General features: G+C 44.7%; 1 protein-coding gene across 4 annotated transcripts in view; it reads right to left on the reverse strand.

Annotated features, from left to right (window-relative positions):
- Window positions 1–21766, reverse strand: part of SCAP (SREBF chaperone) — a 68454-nt gene that overhangs the window by 14564 nt on the left and 32124 nt on the right. For all 4 annotated transcript variants that reach the window (XM_037528134.2, XM_037528114.2, XM_037528122.2 and 1 more), the window contains 3 exons: window positions 19909–20112; window positions 10729–10858; window positions 301–458 (listed from right to left, as the gene is read on the reverse strand). In XM_037528134.2, the coding sequence (XP_037384031.1) occupies window positions 301–458; window positions 10729–10858; window positions 19909–20030 (410 nt within the window). In that variant the 5' untranslated portion in view covers window positions 20031–20112. The remainder of the gene's footprint in view (window positions 1–300; window positions 459–10728; window positions 10859–19908; window positions 20113–21766) is intronic.

The raw sequence follows: 21766 nt of genomic DNA on the forward strand, positions 1-21766 counted from the left end.
AAGTCAGTGGGTCCTCAGTCAGCTCATTAGAGGGCCAGCCTGGTGGACATTGTGTCTGAGACCTGAGACAAAGTTTTCAGGATCAGGGAGGAGGCATTCCAGTCATTTGCTCAGGTCAAGGGAACTCAGCCCCAGTGGACTCATAGGAAGTTAACAAATGCAAAGTTGGCTCATCCACCATCCTTCCTGCTTACTCAATTTCTACAGAGCTGGCTGGCTCACTTGACTGCCACAGAGGACTTCACTTTCCCTTTAGTACGTAACAGGACCCAGGGAGGCTGGGGTTCCAGAGAGGAATACCTGTCTCTCAGCACATGGTTCCGGATCTCCTCCACCAGCTGAAAAGCCCGAGACAGAGGTGAGCGGAACACATCTACTGCCAGGAGGTTCTTGTGCCAGGGAGATACTGAGGACTTCACAAATATCTGCTGGATATAAGCCACCGGGGCACCCACATACTGCAGAAGATATGGAGGAGAGGTAGGAAGGTTAGCTTAGCATAGGAAGGAAAAATATGGGCCCATATTTAATAAGAATTTTCCCTCTCTCCCCCCACTAAGGATTTTACTAAGCATCTAGTATGGGCAAAGCACTGTGGGACCAACAGGATAGGTCTTCAAAAAATGAAGTAGTCTATAAGGTGCCTTTTTTACCACTGATGAACCACTTTTCTACACATTTCCCAAAAGACCACTCAATAGACCAGGCTTCCATAAACTTTCCAGCACCTGTTTTTCTAAATCAGTTTTACTGGAATGCAGCCCCACCCGCTGCTCTGAAGTGGCTACAGCTGCTTTCAGACAACAACAAAGAGGTGAGTGGTCACAAGAAGTCACATAACCCACAAATCTTAAACCCTATCTAACCCTTTATGGAAAATGCCTGGTGTCATCAAAATAGACCATAAGTGCCACAAAGGGTGTAGCCTGTCATTGATCCTGGTTTTGCCACTTTCAGGGCAGCAGCTTTTGAAGATCAAAAGACCCAATTCTACATCCCAGTTCTTCACATTCACTCTACATTCTTCAACGTGAAAAGGGGATGATGACATTCACTGTACACACACACATGCACACACTGACACATGTAATCACATGTATAAAAACAGCGTATACAGAGAAGTACTCATGCAAATATTTGTGATAAACAGTGTGGCAGAATGGTAGGACGAGGACTCACACACAGGTCTCTTGTCAACATCAATACTTTTCTCACTAGAATCTGCCATCTGTCCTTAAAGAGCTGTCAGTCACTTAAGTAATCAAAGTGTTCTCCATGATGGACATGTCATGAAGCACCCCCAAAATGAGGTACTGGATGAGTCATGGCAGCGAAGAGCTGTGTGGAGCCACGAGGCAGGGAAGAACTGATGGGAGAGGGGCAGGAGGTGTCTCTGAGGAGCAAGGGAAATTAAGAGCACAGTCTTATCACAAAGGAGTCCTGCAAGGTAGTAATGGAAAGCACAGCTAAAACGAGAGGTGGCCAGGATGAAGTCCGAATGTGCTGTCTGGATTTTAACCAGTTGACAAAGTCCTTGAGACTTTGACCTGACAGAGGCAGTGCTCTGGAAGACAACCCTGGAGTTATGGTCTCATCTAACTGTAAAGACGGAAGACTGCCCACACTCATGGTGCAGGCTGGAAGGATAGGGGGTTATCTCTATGCCTGTTCCACACTAAGGCAGGTGTGTAGATGAAAGCAAGGTGTTACAGCCACTCGATGATGCTGTACCTGAGATTACTGCACAAGCATAGGTAAGATGCTGAATATGGGGCCTCCTTGGTGGCCTAGAGGTTAAATCTCAGTGCTATCACTGCTACAGCCTGAGTTTGATCCCCAGTCAGGGAGCTAACCCACATGGCGCAGCAGACCTCTCCTGTCTCACCCACTGCTCCCCTCAGCAGTGTATTTCAATAGATGTGCCTGTTTTGCTCCCCACTTTGTCTCTGTTGAATCCTCTCACCCTCCCCCGCACCTGTAGCTTACACCCCAGTTCTTGTATGCATTAATTGGAAAAAACCTTTCAGGAAAAAAAAAAAGATGCTGAACTGGCATCCCATGGTAACACCTCCTGGGCCCAAGCACCAAGAAACAATCTGAAGCAACCTTCTGAGATTTTGTGAAGTTTATGTTTATGACATTGTCTTAGTGAAGGCTCTGGGGACAGAAAGCCTCACCCACACTGTCTCCTGCATCAGACTCAGCCCAATAGAAGCTGCAGGAGGTACAGAGGCTCTGACCTGAATCTCAGGTCAGGGGCTCAAGGCACCACACCGGCCAGTGAATGGGAGGAACTATCCAGAGACAAAGAGTTCCTCATGCAGAGCTATTCTCAGGGGCATTATTCTCAAATCCTGTGAAGAACACAGCATGTCACCTGGGTATTGCACAGCTTCAAGGAGCATCTAGTTCTGGTTTGTTACCATTGGGCACAAGGCTGTGATTCTGCACATACCCCTCCTCTGTCCACTGCCCACAGTGGGTGGAGTCTAGATGACCCTGGGCACAGAAAGGAGTCCTCCCTAGATGGAGGCTGTGGCAGGCAGCTTTCTAATGTGACCTCAGTGATCCCCACCTCTTGGTGCTCCTGCCCATGTGAATTCACCTTTGACAGTGAGCTGAGCCCAGCAACTTGTTTCTGACAAACAGAAAAGCAAAAGTAATAAGACGTCATTTCTGAGATTAGGTTATAAAAAACTATAACCCTTAAGGAGCCTTATGCTACATGAAATAAACCACACACACACAAATACTATATGAAAACAAAACAAAAAATATATATGATTCAACTTATATGAGGTACCGAAGTAGTTAAATTCATAGTGACAGCAGAATGGTGGTGTTCAGGGGCTGAAGGGACGAGGAAATGGGAGTTAGTGTTTAACAGAGAATTTATGTTTTATAAGATGTAGTTATGGAGACTGGATGGTAGTGATGGATATACAATGTTAAGTATGTATTTAATAACCAGCTGTATGTTTAAAAATGGTTACAATGTTAGGGGGAAAGGATGTCCTGAGCTAATTCCATACAGGCTTTGTGGACTCCACCCCCACTCCAGACCAAAGCCATCAGGACAGTGGGAAAGACGAATCCTGTCACCACCAAAGGGAAGGTGGCTGGGACCTGAGGGTGGAGTTAAGCAGCCAGGGTTGGTATAAAAAACCAAACACGTGGGCCTTGGTGGGGCTCGCTCTCTCACTTGCCTCCTGGCTTCACGGCTCCTGGCTCGCGGCCAGCTCTCAGAGCGCCATTTGGGATTCCTGATCGGCGGATCGGGTAGGACTCATTTAAAACTTTGTCTCCCACTTTTCTCCCTGAGTTGTACATTTCCTCATTTCCCCTTCCCTTGTAAATAAACCTTTTATTAACCTTTCGCGTGTGCCTGCAGTAGAGTATTAATAAGTCCTTAAAAGCGTGCGGGTGAGGACCCACAGTCAGGCACCCCGTTTTGTATCAGGGCTGCCCTGTAACAACAATAGTAAATTTTAATGTGTACTTTACCTCAATAAAAATAACTGGAGGGCCTCCCTGGTGGCGCAGTGGTTGAACACTGGGTTGCAAAGCTGCCCGCAGCCTCTGCAGCGCCGGTTCGATCCCCGGCTGCTCCCCGGCCACCGGAGGAGGGTCCCACATGGCGTGTAGACCTCTCCTGCCGCCCGCTGCTCCCCTCAGCAGTGTACTTCGGTCCTTCTGCCTGCTCTGCTCCCCGCTCTGGCTCTGGAGAATTCTCTCACCCTCCCGCGCTTCTGACTGTACCCAGTGCTTGTATAAATAAATAAATAAATCTTTAAAAACAAAAACAAAACCTAGTAAGGAATGGGGTACCATAGTCCAACAGCCTCAGGAACTTGCTGACAACCAGTCTTCAAGCTTGGAAGAAGATTCCCTCCCCCTACTCTAGCAGAGCTTTGAGATGACTGCAGCCTTGACTGATAGCACGAATGCAGCCTGTAAGAGACCCTGAGCAAGAGGATCCAGATAAGAAAACTAAAGACTCAGAGAGATAAAAGGATGTGTCAAGGACACACAGCTGACTAGCAGCCCAGGGCTGCCCTATTCCCAAATTCCCAAATCTGTTGGTTTTTTTTTTTTTTTTCTTTACTACAGTCAACCTGCCTGGGTGGTACTGAACCATGGGAGTTTCCATGGAGAACAAGACACAATGAAAGGGCCCAAAACAAGCAATATAGGAGAGGAGCTGTAGTCTTGGGAGCCCAAAGTCTGTGTCCACCATGGTTCACAGCATGAGGCCCCTAACCTGAGCGCCTTAGAAACTGCATCCGGGCTCAGGCAGCCACCACAAAATGCTGCAATGTTGGTCCTGGAAGTCCAGCCACCTCTGCAGACCTGCAGGTAGGGCTTGGCTTGAGGTTCGGGTTTCTGAGATGACCTGGTTGAGGGGAGCACAAGCTGCTCTTGCTGCTTCTTGTTTCTTTCTTTTTAAAAAAGATTTATTTTTTTTATTTATTTATGCATACAAGAACTGTATGCCAGAGTTGTGGGAGTGAGAGGATTAATCAGAGACAGAGTGGGGAGCAAAACAGGGTTTTTACTGAAATACACTGCTGAGGGGAGCAGGGGTGAGACCAAAGAGGTCTGCTGTGCCATGTGGGCCAGCTCCAGGCTGGGGATCAAACTATTGCTGTAGTGGCTGGGGACAGCTTGATAATGCTGAGACTTTAACCCCTGCGCCACCAGTTTATATATTTTTTCCAAACATTAACACCTGTGCCTATTACTGCTTCTTTTTTTAGAAAATAATCCTTCCTTCATATTTATGCAGAACCCCCTAGACTTCCAGGTATTTTACCTTTACACTGACACACCTGTGGGCTCCCTTCAGTACATGATACAGAGGATTGCTGTTACTCGAGTCTTCTGAAAAACAGGGTTTCTGATCTTTGTCTTCCAGTCCTGAGCAGGATTGGTGTGGTGCGGTGTGGTACAGTGTGAAGTATGTGGTGTAGTAGGGGGGACAGGTTCAGGGGACCCAACTGGGTTCAACTTCCAGCTCTAGTCTTGGCTGTGTATCTTGGACAAGGTTCTCTACATTCTCCAAGCCACAGTCCCTTCCTTACTGAGGGATATGGGAGTAAAATCTCAGACCTAGACCTTCCCAGATCAATGGTCCAAACAAAAAGATATACACAACCACTCAGCAAAGTGTCTGGCTGAAAACATGTTAGTTATATCTAGTTTATATATAATTTAATAGCTTACATATTATTTATAATATAAATACATTAAAATATATAATATATATTATATATAATTTAATAGTTTACATATTATTTAATAAAACTATTAAAACTGAACTTGGCAACTCCTTAAAACCAATCTCTCCTCCTTTTTCATACCCTTACTCTTCCAATACCTTCTGTCCTAGGCACAGTCATTTCAGTCTGTTTCTCCAAGTTCAGTAAGATTGGCCTTCTTACCATGATCTTTAGCATGTCCTTGCTTCTAATGGAACGGCTTCTCACTACATACAGAATTAAAGTTTAAACTTTATAGCCCAGGATTCAACTTGATCTCCACTACCTTAGCACCAATCACATGCCAAGATGCCTTACTTCAGACTCCCTGTCTCCTAAAATAAGCCATGCTGTTGTTTTTTTTTTTTTTTTAAGATTTATTTATTTATGCAGGGGGTGCAGGGGGTGAGAGGATTCACGAGAGTGGGAAGCAGAACAGGCGGATCTACTGAAATCACTGCTGAGGGGAGTAGCGGTTGAGTCAGGAGAGGTCTGCTGCGCCATGTGGGTCAGCTCCCTGGCTGGGAATCGAACTCATGCTACAGTGGCTGCAGATAGCTTGATAGCACTGAGACTTAACTCTGTGACACTAGGGAATGCCCTCATCCTGTTTCTTTACTTGATAAGACATCTTTCTTGAGCATCTACTATGTGTAAAACATTGGACTATCCAAATTTGAAAGAATCATGATTTTAAATAAGTCTCAATTCAAAGCATGGAGAAGAAAGGCATACAACTGCAGAGAGATGAGGAAGGCTTCCTGGAGAGCACAACATCTGAAGGATCAAGAACAGGAAGTACATGCTTGCTGCAAACCAGAAGGCAAGCCAAGCATAAGTTTTCTTCTTCTCTGCTTTGGCCTCTCCAATCAAAGATATGATAAAAATAGTGATAGCCACAAACATGGATTGGTCATTGTTCTTAACCCTTGCAATATGCCACTTAATCCTATCATAGTGAATAATGTAGGCCTAAGTATTATTCCCACTTTACGAATGCACTAATGTGTAACTAAGACACAGTCTAGGTAATTTGTCCAAGGTCACACACCTGGGAAATGAAAAGTCTCTCTTGTTTCGGCTTCCTTCCCAGGGGAACTGCCATTCGCCAACCCTACAAGGCCCAGGTAGGTCATACTGACTCTAGCATAAGGCAGGACTAACTCAGAACACAAGGACCTGGCAGAGTTGACTGAAGTCCTCTCTGGAGGACACATAAAGGTGCAACTGATGGGGAACACTTCCACAAAAGGACATTATCAGCAATGTGAAAAAAACTTACTGAATAGGAGAAAATATTTGCAATTACATATAAATGTAATAAAGGATTAGTATTCTGAATATATAATGAAGTCTACCAACTTAAAAACAACCCAAATACAAGATGGGCAAAGGACTTGAATAGATATTTGTCCAAAGATCTTTAACAAGCAAGTGAAAAGATGCCACAAACCATTAATTAGGGAAATATCTAATCAAAAATGTATCACTTCAAACACACTAAAAAGACCATTAAAAAACGGAAACAGGGCCTCCCCTGGTGGCACAGCAGTTGAGCACTGGGCTGCGAAGCTGCCCGCAGCCTCTGCAGCGCCAGTTCAATCCCCGGCCACCTCCGAGGGTCCCACATGGTGCGATAGACCTCTCTTGCCGCGCCCGCTGCTCCCCTCAGCAGTATATTTCGTCAGTCTGCCTGTTCTGCTCCCCACTCTGATGAATTCTTTCATCCTCCTATGCTTCTGACTGTACCCAGTGCTTGTATAAATAAATAAATAAATCTTTAATTAATAATAATAAAAAAAAACCTGAAACAGAGCCTCCCTGGTGGCGCAAGGGGTTAACACACAACCTATGAAGCTATCGGCAGCCGCTGCAGCATGAGTTCAATCCCTGGCCAGGGGAGCTACCCATATGGCGCAGCAGACCTCTACTGACTCGCCTGCTGCTCCCCTCAGCAATGTATTTCAATCAATCTGCTTGTTCTGTTCCCCACTCTGTCTCTGGTGGATCCTCTCACCCCCCACACCTCTGGCCTGTACCCCAGTTCTTATATGCATAATCTTTTAAAAAAACATTGAAACAACTGGGCCTCCCTGATGGTGCAAGGGGTTAAGTCTCAGCACTATGAAGCTATCAGCAGCCACTGCAGCACAGCACGAGTTTGATTCCTGGCCAGGGAGATTACCCTACATGGCGCAGCATACCTCTCCTGTCTGTAAAATAAATTTATTTTATTTATTTTTTAAAAGATTTATTTTTAAACAAGAGATTGTTTACAGGCCAGAGGCACGGGAGGGTGACAGAGCGAGGAGCAGAACAGGCAGATGACCAAAATACACTGAGGGGAGCAGCGGGCGCGACAGAAGAGGACAGGAGAGGTCTGCCGCAACATGAGGGATTCTCCCCAGCCGGCCGGGATTGAACCCACACTGCAGAGGCTGCGGACAGCTTCACAGCATGGCGCTTAACCCACTGAGCTACTGGGGAGGCCCAAAAATAATTTTTTAAAAATTGAAACAATAACAACAAAAAATAACAAATGTTAGCAAGAATGTGGATGAGCCAGAACTCTCACATGCTGTTTGGTGGAATAAAGGACTGAAGTTACAGCTTTTGGGGAGGAAGATCACAGAGGTAAAGTACTCTTCTCCCCATTGATAGTATACACTATCAACCTGATTTATCACTGTTGATGTTAACCCTGGTCACCTTGTTGAGAGGTGCCTGTCAGGTTTCTCCACTATGGTGTGATTCTTTTTGCTTCCTTCCCATATACGACGACTCTCTGGGGAAAAAAAGTCACTATGCACAGTCTACACTTAAGGAAGGGGAGTTATATTCCACCTCCTTGAGGGCAGAGTATCTACATAAACCATTAGCAATTTTGCCTTAGATTGACTCCATCTATTTATTCAATCACATAGACTCATGAATTTTACACTTTGGGTTATAAACCAAATACTACTTTATCTTGTGACAAAATATATTTTATTTTCCAGCACTGGTCATCGGGAGCTCTTCCAATCGGTCCTGTGTCCCTTCAATATACACTGTATTTTATTTTTAAAGATTTATTTATTTATGCATACAAGAGCTGGGGTACAGGCCAGAGGTGCAGGGGGTGAGAGGATTCACCAGAGACAGAGTGGGGAAAAGAACAGGCAGACCGACTGAAATATACTGCTGAGGGGAGCAGCGGGCAAGACAAGAAAGGTCTGCTGCGCCATGTTGGTAGCTCCCTGGCCGGCAGGGGATCGAACTTGTGCTGCAGAGGCTTCTGATTGCTTCACAGTGTGGTGCTTAATCCCTTGCACCACCAGGAAGACCCTACACTGTATTTATTTTAAACTGACTTCTCTTCCCAACCAGACTCAGAGGCAGTGAGGTCTATCTGCCAGGCACACTGTAAATGTTTAATAAATATGTGCTGAATATGAACAGAGTAAAGAACATTTAGGTTCCTTGATGTAGGGAGGAGATGCTTGTGCTGTCCTGCCCAAAGCTGGAGTTTCCCTATTTTCCATCCTTTCTCATTCTCAGCAGTGATGAGTCAATCAATAAAGCATTCCTCTCAATCACAGGATTTGAGATGGGAACAGGGAAGTGCTGCCATTCAAAGTCAATTGGGCCCCTGCTCATCCACCCTAGATTGGATGTTGCAAGAACATGATGATAAATAGACTGACGCCACTGTTCCACAGATCTAGTAGAGCAGAGTTGAGCAGAGAGGGCAGAGTTGAGTGACGGATTCCTGAGGTCCAAACCAAGTTTGGTCTGAGTCAATCTTGAGGCCCCTGAGTGTGACTCTGATGAGCTAAAAAAATTCTCCCTCATTTTCTTTGGATTGAGTCTGTTCCTTATAACTAAAACAGTCCTTACCACTTCTGTTTATTGGCCTGTATTCTTATCAAGGATAGTCAATGGAGGTGAGATAACTGACCATTAAGCTTCATGATCCCGGGTGAGTGCATTACGGGCTAGGTTTCTTTCTCAATCCATCAGGGAATGGAGATTCCAATCAGAATGAGAAAAAAAGGACAGTACTCTGATTCCTGAGCCCTCAAGTCTGTACAGCTACTTACCATCATCATCCCAACCAATGAAGGGCACTAAAGAAATTTAAAGAAATCCCAAACAAGTAAACTCCCTGGCCGCTATCTCACCAAGCGTCTAATTTTCATCATCAGTCCCCCTGAACTCTACCAGTCACAAAACATCCACACAACACAGACTACCTTGTTGTGTCTGGGAACCATGGCTTCCAGTATGCGATTTAACTGCATCAAGAAATTAACGAAGGCAAAAGATTCGAACCAAGAAGGTTCCATAGTGAGCCAATGATCAAGTTGGTACATGAAGTTACTGAACTGGTTTCTGCCAGCATCAGACCATGCTCTCTCTGACTTTGATGGGCAGAACCCCATGAAACCAGGGTTGTGTACTTCCCATTGTCATATGTAGTTGTAACACACAGTGATCTTACCAGTATGTCTCTAGTTCAGTAAAAGCACAGCCAGTTTACCTGGCTGCTACAATATACCCAGAAAGGAATTAGGAAGGAATGTGCAATAATTGCCAGAAGTAAGAAAGGAAGATTTGTTCATTAAGCTTCCTTTTTCCCTCCTCACCAACAGACGTGGCATGTCCAGTACCCATCCATGGAACCAAGGCATAACATGTGAAGGAAGGACACCTCATTCATTAACTGGCAAGTAAAAGGTTGAGAGATAAGTTAGCCATGCTCAAGATTTCCAAATAATGAATCCAAAGTTATGGAGAGGTAGGTCCTGCACCTTAGACTCTACTACAGAGATTGTTTCTTCCTCTTTTACATCTGTAAAAAGCTCAGAGACAGTCAACTGAGTATGGCCTAGAAGAAGCAAGTTAGTAGACCTGTAGTTTTAGTCTGTCATTGATCTCACTTAATCTAAGTAATCGAGGCAATTTATCACCCTGGGCCCCAGGTTTGATTGTAAAAGAGATTTTTAAAAAAATAACCTGTACATTTTATCTGACAGCATTGCGAAGATAAAAATAGACCTAATATATCTGAACAAAATCAGGTGCACATGACAAGGATTAGAGGGTGATGGGACTCTGACAATAGGACATTCTTTAGGGATACTGTGATAGTCATAACCACCCAGGGCTAAAGAGATGGCCTGATGCCTTGGCACTGCCTGACACCTGCACAACCCAAAGTATGAACCCAGAATCAGCTGGCAACAGCTATGACCGCCACAGATCCCAGTTTTTAAGAATAAGCATGCTTCTGCACCATCCGTTGTTTCTTTTCAAAAAAGGTTATTCATTAATGTGTAACTATTTTTGATGCCTTTATAAAGCTGCCATAGTACATTTATTCAACAATAGAAAGCTAACCATCTTCAGTCTCACAAGATCCCTGCCTTGGCCAATCTCCACTCAATTCCCAGGGCTCTCCTCAGCAACACACTGGTTGAGCACTTACCCACTCTGGCTGCTCAGAAGGCTCTCCTGGCTTACGGTTAGCAGCCACAGGTGGGGGCGAGTAATCCTTCACAGGAGTGGTGAATTCCACAGGTCCTGTTCCTGGCAAGGGGAGTTTCAGCAGTGGGTAGCTGAAATGAACACAAAGGAGAAAAGAGTCAGTGGATGCATCAAGTCTGTGCTGAGATACAGTGCCTCAGGAACCACTGCAGATGTATAAAATTCCTGCTATGAAGACTCCACAAATATACAAAATACTAGAATCCTAAAATAAAATTTCAGAACTAGAAGGAAATTCAGAAGTTACCTAAGTTAGAATTTTTCAAATTTATTTTTAGTCATAAGAAAGTCCTATTCATAAAATAGGCTTAAAAGTTTTAGACTTAAAGATGCTTAAAAAAAAAAAACAGAAACTTGGGCCTCCCCGGTGGCACAGCAGTTGAGCACTGGGTTGCGAAGCTGCCTACAGCCTCTGCAGCACCGGTTCATTCCCCGGCCGCCAGGTGAGGGTCCCACACAGCACACAGATCTCTCCTGCCGCCCGCTGCTCCCGTCAGCAGTGTACTTTGTCGGTCTGCCTGCTCTGCTCTCCGCTCACTCTGGTGAATTCTCTCACCCTCCTGCGCTTCTGACTGTACTCAGTGCTTGTATAAATAAATAAATCTTAAAACAAAACAAAAACAACTTGTCAAATTAGATAAAAGGAAATAATAAAAGGGCAACCTATGATGTTATCTGCAGCCTATGATGCTACCTGCAGCACGAGTTCGATCCCTGACCAGGAAGCTACCCACATGGCACAGCAGACCTCTCCTGACTCACCCACTGCCCCCCTCAGCAGTGTATTTCAGTACATATGCCTGTTCTGTTCCCCACTCTGTCTCTGATGAATCCTCTCAGGCCCCACACCTCTGGCCTGTACCCTAGTACTCGTATGCATAAATCTTTTAAAAAAGGAAATAATAAAAAATTTAAGTTAAAGATTATAAAAATTCAGAAGGACCTCAATTCAGATTGTTGAGCAACTGCTCCAATTTAAAAGGACAGATGGGGGCCTCCCTGGCGGTCTAGGGCTAAGTCTCGGCACTATATTCACTTTGGCCTGAGTTCGATCCCCAGTCATGGAGCTAATCCCCAGCCATGGATTAGACATACCTCACATTAGACAGGTCTGGCTCACTGCTCCCCTCAGCAATGTATTTCAGTAAATCCACCTGCTCTGTTCCACACTATGTCTCTGATGAAGCCTCTTACCACCCAAACCTCTGGCCTACACCCCAGTTCTTCTATACAAAAATAAATAAAATCGGGGCCTCCCTGGTGGCGCAAGGGCTTAATCACAGTACTGCGAAGCTATCCGCAATCTCTGCAGCATGAGTTCGATCCCTGGCCAGGCAGGGAGCTACCCACATGGCGCAGCAGACCTCTCCTGGCTCTCCCACTGCTCCCTTCAGCAATGTATTTCAGTTAGTCTGCCTATTCTGCTCCCCACTCTGTCTCTAGTGAATCCTCTCACCCCCTGCACCTCTGGCCTGTACCCCAGTTCTTGCATGCATAAATAAATAAATCTTTAAAAAAACTCTTAAAAAAATAAATAAGTAAAAGGACAATGAAAACTGTGTATAATCCATTGAGGGTATGGATAACACTAGACCACACTGAACAGAAGTCAACAGACCCACTATATATGAAGGGAAAACCTTGGCTTTATAGCAAAAAAGCTGGCGAATGGATGTACATTTTGTTTGTTTTTAAAGCTACTTTTTTTTTTTTAAAGATTTATTTATTTATGCATACAAGAGCTGAGGTACAGGCCAGAGATGCAGGGGGTGAGAGGATTCACCAGAGACAGGGTGGGGAACAGAACAGGCAGACTGACTGAAATACACTGCTGAGGGGAGCAGTGGGTGAGTCAGGAGAGGTCTGCTGTGCCATGTGGGTTGCTCTCTGGCCAGCCCAGAATCGAACTCGTGCTGCAGAGGCTTCAGATTGCTTCATAGTGCGGTGCTTAATTCCTTGTGCCACCAAGGAGGCCCCAAAGCTACTTTAAAAAAAAAAATAACTGGGCCTCCCCAGTGGCGCAGCGGTTGAGCGCTGGGATGCTAAGCTGCCCGCAGCCTCTGCAGCGCCGGTTTGATCCCCGGCTGCTCCCGGCCACCGGAGGAGGGTCCCACATGGCACGCAGACCTCTCCTGCTGCCCGCTGCTCCCCTCAGCAGTGTACTTCGGTCCTTCTGCCTGCTCTGCTCCCCGCTCTGGCTCTGGTGAATTCTCTCACCCTCCCGCGCTTCTGACTGTACCCAGTGCTTGTATAAATCAATCAATCAATCAATCAATCAATCAATCTTTAAAAAAAAAATAACTTACATAGAACTTTTATAGTACAATTCACAAATCATTAAGTATACAGTACCATGAATTTTTACATATGCATAAACCTGTGTAACTATCAAAATCAAGCTATAAAACATTCTAGAACTTCAAAAGGCAGCCTTTGCTTTTTTTAAAAAAGATTTATTTATTTATGCAAACAAGAAATTGGGGTGTAGGTCAGAGGTGTGGAGGGATGAGAGGATTCACCAGAGACAGAGTGGGGAGCAGAATAGGCAGAGTGACTGAAATACACTGCTGAGGGGTGAAGCGGGCGAGACAGGAGATGTCCACTGTGCCATGTGGGTAGCTCCCTGGCAGGCCGGGGATCAAACTCATGCTGCAATGGCCGTGGATAGCTTCATATTGCTGCAACTTAACCCCTTGTGGCACCAGGGAGGCCCACCAAGTCCTTTTCAAAGCTGTAACTTTTTCTCCTAGTACTACTTTCACTGCATCCCCTAAGTTCTGGTATTTTGTGGTTTTGTTTTCATCATCTCAAGGTATTTTCTAATTTTCCTTCTGGTTTCTTCTCTGACCCAGTGGTTGTTTTAAGATGAATTGTTTAATTTCCACATATCTGTGAATTTTCTGGTTTTCTTTTCATTATTGATTTTGTTTCTTTCCACTGTGATTGAAAAAAAAACCTTCATACTATTTAGTCATTAAGACATGCACATGGGGGCCTCCCTGGTGGCACAACGTTTTAAAGTCTCAGCACTATCAAGCTATGCCAGCCATTGAGGAATGAGTTCGATCCCCGAACAGGGAGCTAATCCACATGGTGCAGCAGACCTCTCCTGTCTCACCCACTGCTCCCCTCAGCAGTGTGTTTCAGTGAACCCACCTGTTCTGTTTCCCACTGTCTCTGGTGAATCCTCTCACCTCCCCACTTCTGACCTATACCCCAGTTCTTATATGCACAAAAAATTTTTAAAATCTTTGAAAAAAGTATGTGGACTAACACACGTCTGCCCTGGAAAAAGTTCCGTGTTAACTTAAGAAAAGTGTGTATTCTGCTATTGTTAGGTGGAGTGTTATATCTGTAACTGGTTTAGGTGCTGCTCAAGTCCTCTACTTCCTTACTGATCTCATCTAGTTTTAAACTTATTGAAGGTGGAGTAGTTAGGTATTATTATAGAATTGTCTACTTCTCATTTCAATTCTGTCCATTTTTGCTTTATATATTTTGGGACTCTATGTTCATAACTGCTATATCTTTTTGCTGTAGTGAGGCACTTACTGATATATAAATGCTTCTTTGTGACTTATAACCTTTTAAACATTATCTGATAATAATACAGCTACTCTAACTCTTTCGATTGCTGCTGGGCATGGAGTATCTTTTCTCATTCTTTTACTTTCAATCTGTGTCCTTATATCTAAAGGGTCTTGTAGAAGCAAACAAATAGAGTCTATCTTTTTAACCTAAACTGAAAATCTCTTTCATTTGAAGGGTTTAATCCACTTACATTTAATATGAGTACTGATAAGGAAGGGTTTATCTATGCCATTTAGTTATGTTTTCTCTGTCTTCCATGACTTCTATTCCTCAGTTCCTCTACTGTTGCTTTTTTTGTTTTGAATTTTTTGGTAGTGTGCACTGTGATTTCCTTCTCTGTGTATTTTAAAAGTTAGTTCTTTTGTGATTACACTTATTATTGTCAACTTGTAAAAATCCTAGACCAGAATATAATGCTACAGAGGGGGTTCAACTGCAGCTCTAAGCTGGCAGAAAGGATCAACAAACTCGAAAACGAGACAACCCAGTCCGAGTTTAATTTCAATACTATACAAACCCTGTTGTATACATCTTTGTCTCTCTTAAGTTGTTATTGTCACAGATTATATATACTGTATGCCTATTGCCACAGATTTTAAATAATTTTTAATGCATTGACCTGTTATATCACAAAATAAAAGTTACAAACCAAACCAAAAATAAGATGCTGGTTACCTTTACTAGTGTTCTTTATTTATTGTTTCTAGTTACTGTCTAGTGTCCTTTCATTTCAGCCTGAAAGACTTCCTTTAGGGCTTCTCATAGGGCAGGTCTACTGGTAACAAATTTCCTCAATACCTCGTTTATCTAGAAATGTCTTTTCTGCTTCATTATTGAAGGATAGTTTTATGGAATATAAAATTCTTGGTTTTGCTTTTCTTTCAGGACTTTATAAATATCTGCCTTCTGGCCTCCATGCTTTCTGGGGACACAACCACTATTAATTTTTTGAGAAACAGTCAAAAAGAGTTGCTCTTATTATTTCCAAAAGCTCAGGTTCAGCTGTTTAGACATAGGTAGCAAGGGCTGTTTTGGAATTAGCTAAGGTTCTATTGGAGAAAACACTACACGATGCAGGGGTTGACCCCCAGGCTCTGGGTGCAGAGAGGAGTCATGGGACCCAGGGCTAAGCCTGCTGGATCCATAGCTCCACTACAAGATGAAGGTGGACAGTACATTTTATGTATATACATTTACTTCCAGGATAGAAACTGGTCAAAACACAATGACTAGGGCCTCCCCTGGTGGCGCAGCGGTTGAGCGCTGGGTTGTGAAGCTGCCCGCAGCCTCTGCAGCGCTGGTTCGATCCCCGGCTGCTCCCCGGCCACCGGAGGAGGGTCCCGCATGGCGCGCAGACCTCTCCTGCCGCCCGCTGCTCCCCTCAGCAGTGTACTTCGGTCCTTCTGCCTGCTCTGCTCCCTGCTCTGGCTCTGGTGAATTCTCTCACCCTCCCGCGCTTCTGACTGTACCCAGTGCTTGTAAAATAAATAAATAAATCTTAAAAAAAAAAAAAAAAAAAAAAAACACAATGACTAAACTAGTTCTCAAGATTTGAAATATTATAAACATCTCTGAATTCTAGAAGTCTAAACATTCCAGCAGTCAATGCCCCGGAACACCTACAGGGAGCTGGTCATTTGGGCTCTCTAGTCTTTAGGGCAGGAGTCAATGGTGCTTTCAGACTTTATTCTCAACTATCCAACATAGTTCTCCAACAGCACAAGTGAAGACAGGGCTTCAGTTACTCAGACGTCCTTCTTGTTCATGAAAAGAGAATATAAATCTGTTCAGAGAATGGACACATGGGCACAGAAAGAGGGAACCTCATACACCGCCCCTCCATGTGACAACCCCCCAAAGGGGCAATGGTGATCATGGAAAAACCTAAGATTGTGAACATCTTAGACAGAGAACATTTTCCTCCAGAGAAAGGAGGAAATGGATGGAGTGTGCTCTCAAATACCCACACAGGCTGTAGAATTATGATGCTTCAGGTGGTTTAGAATGATCTCACTAGGGTTCCAACTTGCTCTCCAAGTTAAAATATACCTTCTCTAACTATGACTAACAGATTATGGAGTCAGTGACCCTCACATTAGCCCTTGTGCACACAGGTCAGTCCTGCTAACCTGGCACCCAGGCGTTCTTCCTTTACCCCACAGTGCACCTACACTTTCAAGGGCAGCTCCAGAGCAACAGTACCCTCTCAGCCTGGGACACTGCTGGGCCAACAGCACAGATGCTAGTGTGCTAACCCATAGGAAATGTAAACAAATGTAAACACCCCTTGCCATAATGCCTACCTACTATAAATTTCATCAGATTTTCCTGGAGGAAAAAGCAATCACTGCTTCCAGGATGATGCAATAATGATGAATGGGGTCTATAGTTCAAGTGCTGCTTAAACTTAAATAAAGTTTAAGATCTGAATAAAGATACAAAGTGCAACAGTCCTTTGGGCTCAAGCTAAGCAAGCCTCTATTGTTCCAGAAACAATAAAGCTAACTAGTTAAATTGAACTAAAGTATAAAACTACTAAAAGCTGTCTATAACCCACACATTTTTTGTAGGTAACCTGGGGCTCTAGCAGAAAGGGGAGTTACTCAGGATAGAAGGGGACAGAAGGCTTTTTCCCTGAGTCCACGATCTCTGGTATCCTAGTCAGAAAGCTCCAGAATCTGTGGTTTCTCTGATACAATCTTTATCATCTTTGGAGGCTTAGAAACTTTAGTCTTGAAAGTTTTTTCCCAATTCAGATTTGAAGAAAAGTTTTTTTAAAAAACTCCTTCAACATCAATGACAAAGATGTTGGATTGGGGAAATACACAGCATTTACATGTGAGAGCACAGACTTTTTTCTCTTCAAAGAAAACAGGTGACTGCAAAGTAAAAAGGAAACCATAGTGCCATCAGAGGTTAGCACTATGAGGGTGCCATCAGAGAGGTGGCAGCAGGGTGCTTGGATGGGCATGCCAGGGCATTGCCTGTCTTCCCTGTTGGGAGGGGGGATAATGAGGTGAATGACCATGACCATCAACAGAAAAAGAGGTGAGGAATCCTTCACTCGTTCTTCCTGAAGACATCCTGACATCTCCCCTTTGCACCTACCATGCATCTTGTCCAATGACACTGTGACTGCTTTTCTCGGGCCAAGGCAATGGGGTTTTTGAGGGGAGGGACTGTGATCTGTATCACTGGCTTAGCACAGCACTTGACACATACTATAGCTTCCTTTAATGAGATGACTTAAAACCAAACTTCTACTCTCCCAGTGACAGAGTCACTGGGTCTCAAAAGGCCTGTGTTCTCTCTCTAGGCAGAACCTGCCGGGCCCTGCTCCTGGCCAGTGCACTGGGGACCCTCGTTCTCAGGCTCCTTGTTCAAGGAACAAATTCTCTGCAATGAAAGGCATCAGCACCAATGTTCCTTAAGGAAGTTCATATCTCCATGGTGAAGTGGCGAAAACACAGATTTTTATCTGCCACACACAAATGCCAGTTGCAGCACTTAACACTAGTTCCCCAAGCTAGTTTCATCTTTAAAAGAGACAGTAACAACGGGGATGTTAGCTAATCACATGAAAAACATGAGTGAAAGCACCTAAGAACCTACAAAGCTGGTTTTCATCAAGGATTAGTCTTCCTTTCCTTTCCATGAGTCAAAGCCTACCCTGAGTCTCACTCACCCACCCCTTTCTCAGGGCTGATGTTCAGGCATGAGTACCGGTGGGGTATGAGGCAGGCATCTGTGCTACCTTGGCTGTTAAATATTGCTATCACCCTTGCCTCTCCTTAATCTTCCATTCCATTCTAATTCACCATGAGATGAAATGTCCTCCACATTTGAGACCTTAGTCATCTCATAAAGTTTTCACACCAGAAGCCCCCATGTCATAAATCCAAGGATAGTCTGTTTTGAAACACTTGTGCTATTGTCAAATTATTCATTCAAGATAAGACACAGCTCTACCCAAGCAGCTGCTGGGTACATTCCCTGTCCAGGAAGCTGCCTGATCCCAGGAGCTACACCTGATCCCCAGAAGACAAATGGCAAAAGGAAAACATTCTTCTTATTTCCTGTAGCTAGAGCTGTCTTTATGGAAGGAAATCACAATCACATCTTCACTTAAACTGCCCACAGAAAATACAAGTTTAATTCAAATGTATTCATTTATTACATATGATCATATTCTCATGTGCAAAGGCATATACAAAAAGATCATCAGGGGCCTCCTTGGTGGTGCAGCGGTTAAAGTCTCAGCACTATCAAGCTATCGCCAGCCACTGCAGCATGAGTTCAATCCCTGGCCAGGGAGCTAACCCACATGGCGAAGCTAACCTCTCCGGTTTCACCTGCTGCTCCCCTCAGCAGTTTATTTTTTTTTAAGATTTATTTATTTATTTATACAAGAACCTGGGTACAGGCCAGATGTGCGGGAGGGTGAGAGGATTCACCAGAGACAGAGTGGGGAACGAACAGGCAGACTGATGAAATACACCACTGAGGGAAGCAGCAGGCGAGACAGGAGAGGTCTGCTACGCCATGTGGGACCCTCGCTGGCCGACCGGGATTGAAACCATGCTGCAGAGGCTGCAGACAGCTTCACAGCGTGGCGCTCAACCACCTGTGCCACCAGGTGAGGCCCCCCTCAGCAGTTTATTTCAGTAGATCCGCCTGTTCTGCTCCCCACTCTGTCTCTGGCGAATGTTCTCATTCCCCACCTCTGGCCTATACCCCAGTTCTTGTATGCATAAATAAATAAAAATAGATCTTTAAAAAAAGGTCATCATGGAACTGAGAATTTATTGGAAGGGGAACTGTCCCATCCCCTCAACTGAAGGCAATACAAGTGGTAATAACCATGAATGCTACGCAAACTGCTGCCCCAGAGATCAGAATAAAAGAGGAATATTTTTGGCTGAGATGTGTAAGAACTTCAGAAATTCTCAAGAAAGAACACTATGGGGCTCTGTGCCCAGTCCAGACAAGGAATGAAAGCAGCTACAGCTCTCACAACAGTCCATGGAGAGCACAACAGGTCCTGAGAATCAGTGAGAGGTCAGAAGGAGGTTCCATGTGAACACAAGAAAATGATTAGAAAGCAAAGAATCAAGTATCTGGGCTTAGCCTGCAAAAGGGTGTCCAAGGAATTGTTCAAACTGACTTTGCCTTGTAACACTCCTCCTCTTAGTAACAAAAAGGAGACTGACACTGTTGAGTAGGAAAATTAAAGTAGGAAAATTAAAGATTATACCATTTAACTGTCTCGTGGTTTATTATGTTACTTTGAGATAGGTTAACAATGACATGAACAAAAGTGGCGAATCACTAAGTCACGGCCAACCATGACTATTTTAGGTCAGTGGATAAACACCCCAGGTCCAGAGCTCTCCACCCAGTAGCTGCCATCGGCATCAAGTTCCACTGTATAAAAATCATACATATCTAATGGCTACACAACAGACAGGGTTAGGAAATGTATTGTCCCAAGGCACTGCCCCACCATATCCAAGGCAACTTGGAAACATACCAACAGGCTAAGATGCAGAATCCCGTGAAGAGGATGATGGGGATGGGGTAGGATGCACACAGCAGTCCATGATTATAGAAGGCTTGAGATATCTTCTCACGCAGCCTTTCAGTCAGGGTCATCCTCAGCTGAAGTCACCTTGCTGCCATCCCGTAAAGTGACCATGGATCAGCCTGGCACACATTGGACACCATCTGCAGATACCTAGCAAGAAGGAAGAAAAGCCAATTAACAAAAGAATACTTGGCTCTCTACACTAGAGATCCTGGGGGAGGTAGCCACATCCCCCAGTGATGTAGGGCAAGGGAATATTTCAGATGCCTACACACGAAAGTCTACAGACATCCATCCCAACACACACACACACACACACACACACACACACACACAAAATCTTGGTTAGGTCTCAGTGACTGTGGCAGTTTTAAATTGGTCACACCAAAAAAGCCAAACTGCCCCTCTAGATCTTGTAACTCTCAACTCTCTTCCACGGCAGGTACATCTAAAAGGCGACAACCTAGAGACAGCATTTTTCTCACACGTGGCACAGAAAAGCATGTCTGTGTAACAGACTTCACCTTCAACTGCATTCTGCCAAATAGATGTTCTGGACACCCTCCCCACCTTTCTTTGTACAGAGACCAGATTAAAAGCAATGCTTGGGAAAAACCTTTACACAAGGCTAACCTTTCAAAAAACACATTCCTGCACAATGATTCATTGATAGGGAATGTTTAGTGGAGTCAATGCTCAACATAAAAATACCAAAAAGTTTAGGGCCCTGTTTAGAAGTCACAAACAAAATTCACTCTGGCAGCAATACTAGGAGGAAGTTTCCTGGTCCTGCAGTTGTTCCTGGGCACATGAGGGCAAAGCCCTTTCCCTATCTCCCACCCAGGTTCCAGCATCTGTCTCTTTCTCTGAGCAACAGCAGCCAGATAAGGTTCAGAGGAATCACCTCTTTCCAGTGGATCTGGCCCGGACAGACTGTCAGTCAAGATGCCCCTCCCTGACTTGTGTCAGCCCCATTGGGCCTCTCTTCCTGGACTCTGACTTCTCAGTAGAAAGGAGAACTGGCTATGATGGTGTTTCTTCACCCCCAGGAGGTTCCTACTCCCAAGATTGTGTGTTGCTCTGGCTTCAATCATTCCGAAGATGAAACTCATCAGTTTTTCTGTCCAGTCTGTAAGTCACATCATATCCCCCAATAAATCCTCTTTTTTGTTTTTTGGATAATTTCTGTTGTCTGCAAGCAGAGAACTTTAAGCCAATATAACCAGAATAGAGGGAGCTTGAAATATCTAGAATTCCCTCCCTTACTGAACTCTCTAATGGAATCCAAGTTTAAATCCACTTCTGTTCCATGTTGCTATTTCCTTTGGTCTGTGCTACAGAGAACCTGCTCAGACATGTCTTGCTAAATTAGCTGCAGTGATGAAAGCCCCAACCAAAGAGATGACTCCTCAGAAGTGTCAAGACCAGAAATGAGAGCCAAAAGGAGTCACATCACATCCAATTCACAAGAACGAATATGTACTATGCCTTCCACCTTGCTAAAAGCCAAGACATGAGCCCATGTGCAATTCTCCAGTCCAGAAACATTCTAAAGAAATACAAAGGGCCTTCCCGGTGGCGCAGCGGTTGAGCGCTGGGTTGCGAAGCTGCCCGCAGCCTCTGCGGCCCCGGTTCGATCCCCGGCTGCTCCCCGGCTGCTCCCCGGCCACTGGAGGAGGGTCCCACATGGCGCGCAGACCTCTCCTGCCGCCCGCTGCTCCCCTCAGCAGTGTACTTCGGTCCTTCTGCCTGCTCTGCTCCCTGCTCTGGCTCTGGTGAATTCTCTCACTCTCCTGCGCTTCTG

The sequence above is a fragment of the Talpa occidentalis genome, unplaced genomic scaffold, assembly GCF_014898055.3.
Source record: "Talpa occidentalis isolate TD23 unplaced genomic scaffold, MPIMG_talOcc4v2.1 talOcc4.10, whole genome shotgun sequence".
Classification (NCBI taxonomy): Eukaryota; Metazoa; Chordata; class Mammalia; order Eulipotyphla; family Talpidae; genus Talpa; species Talpa occidentalis.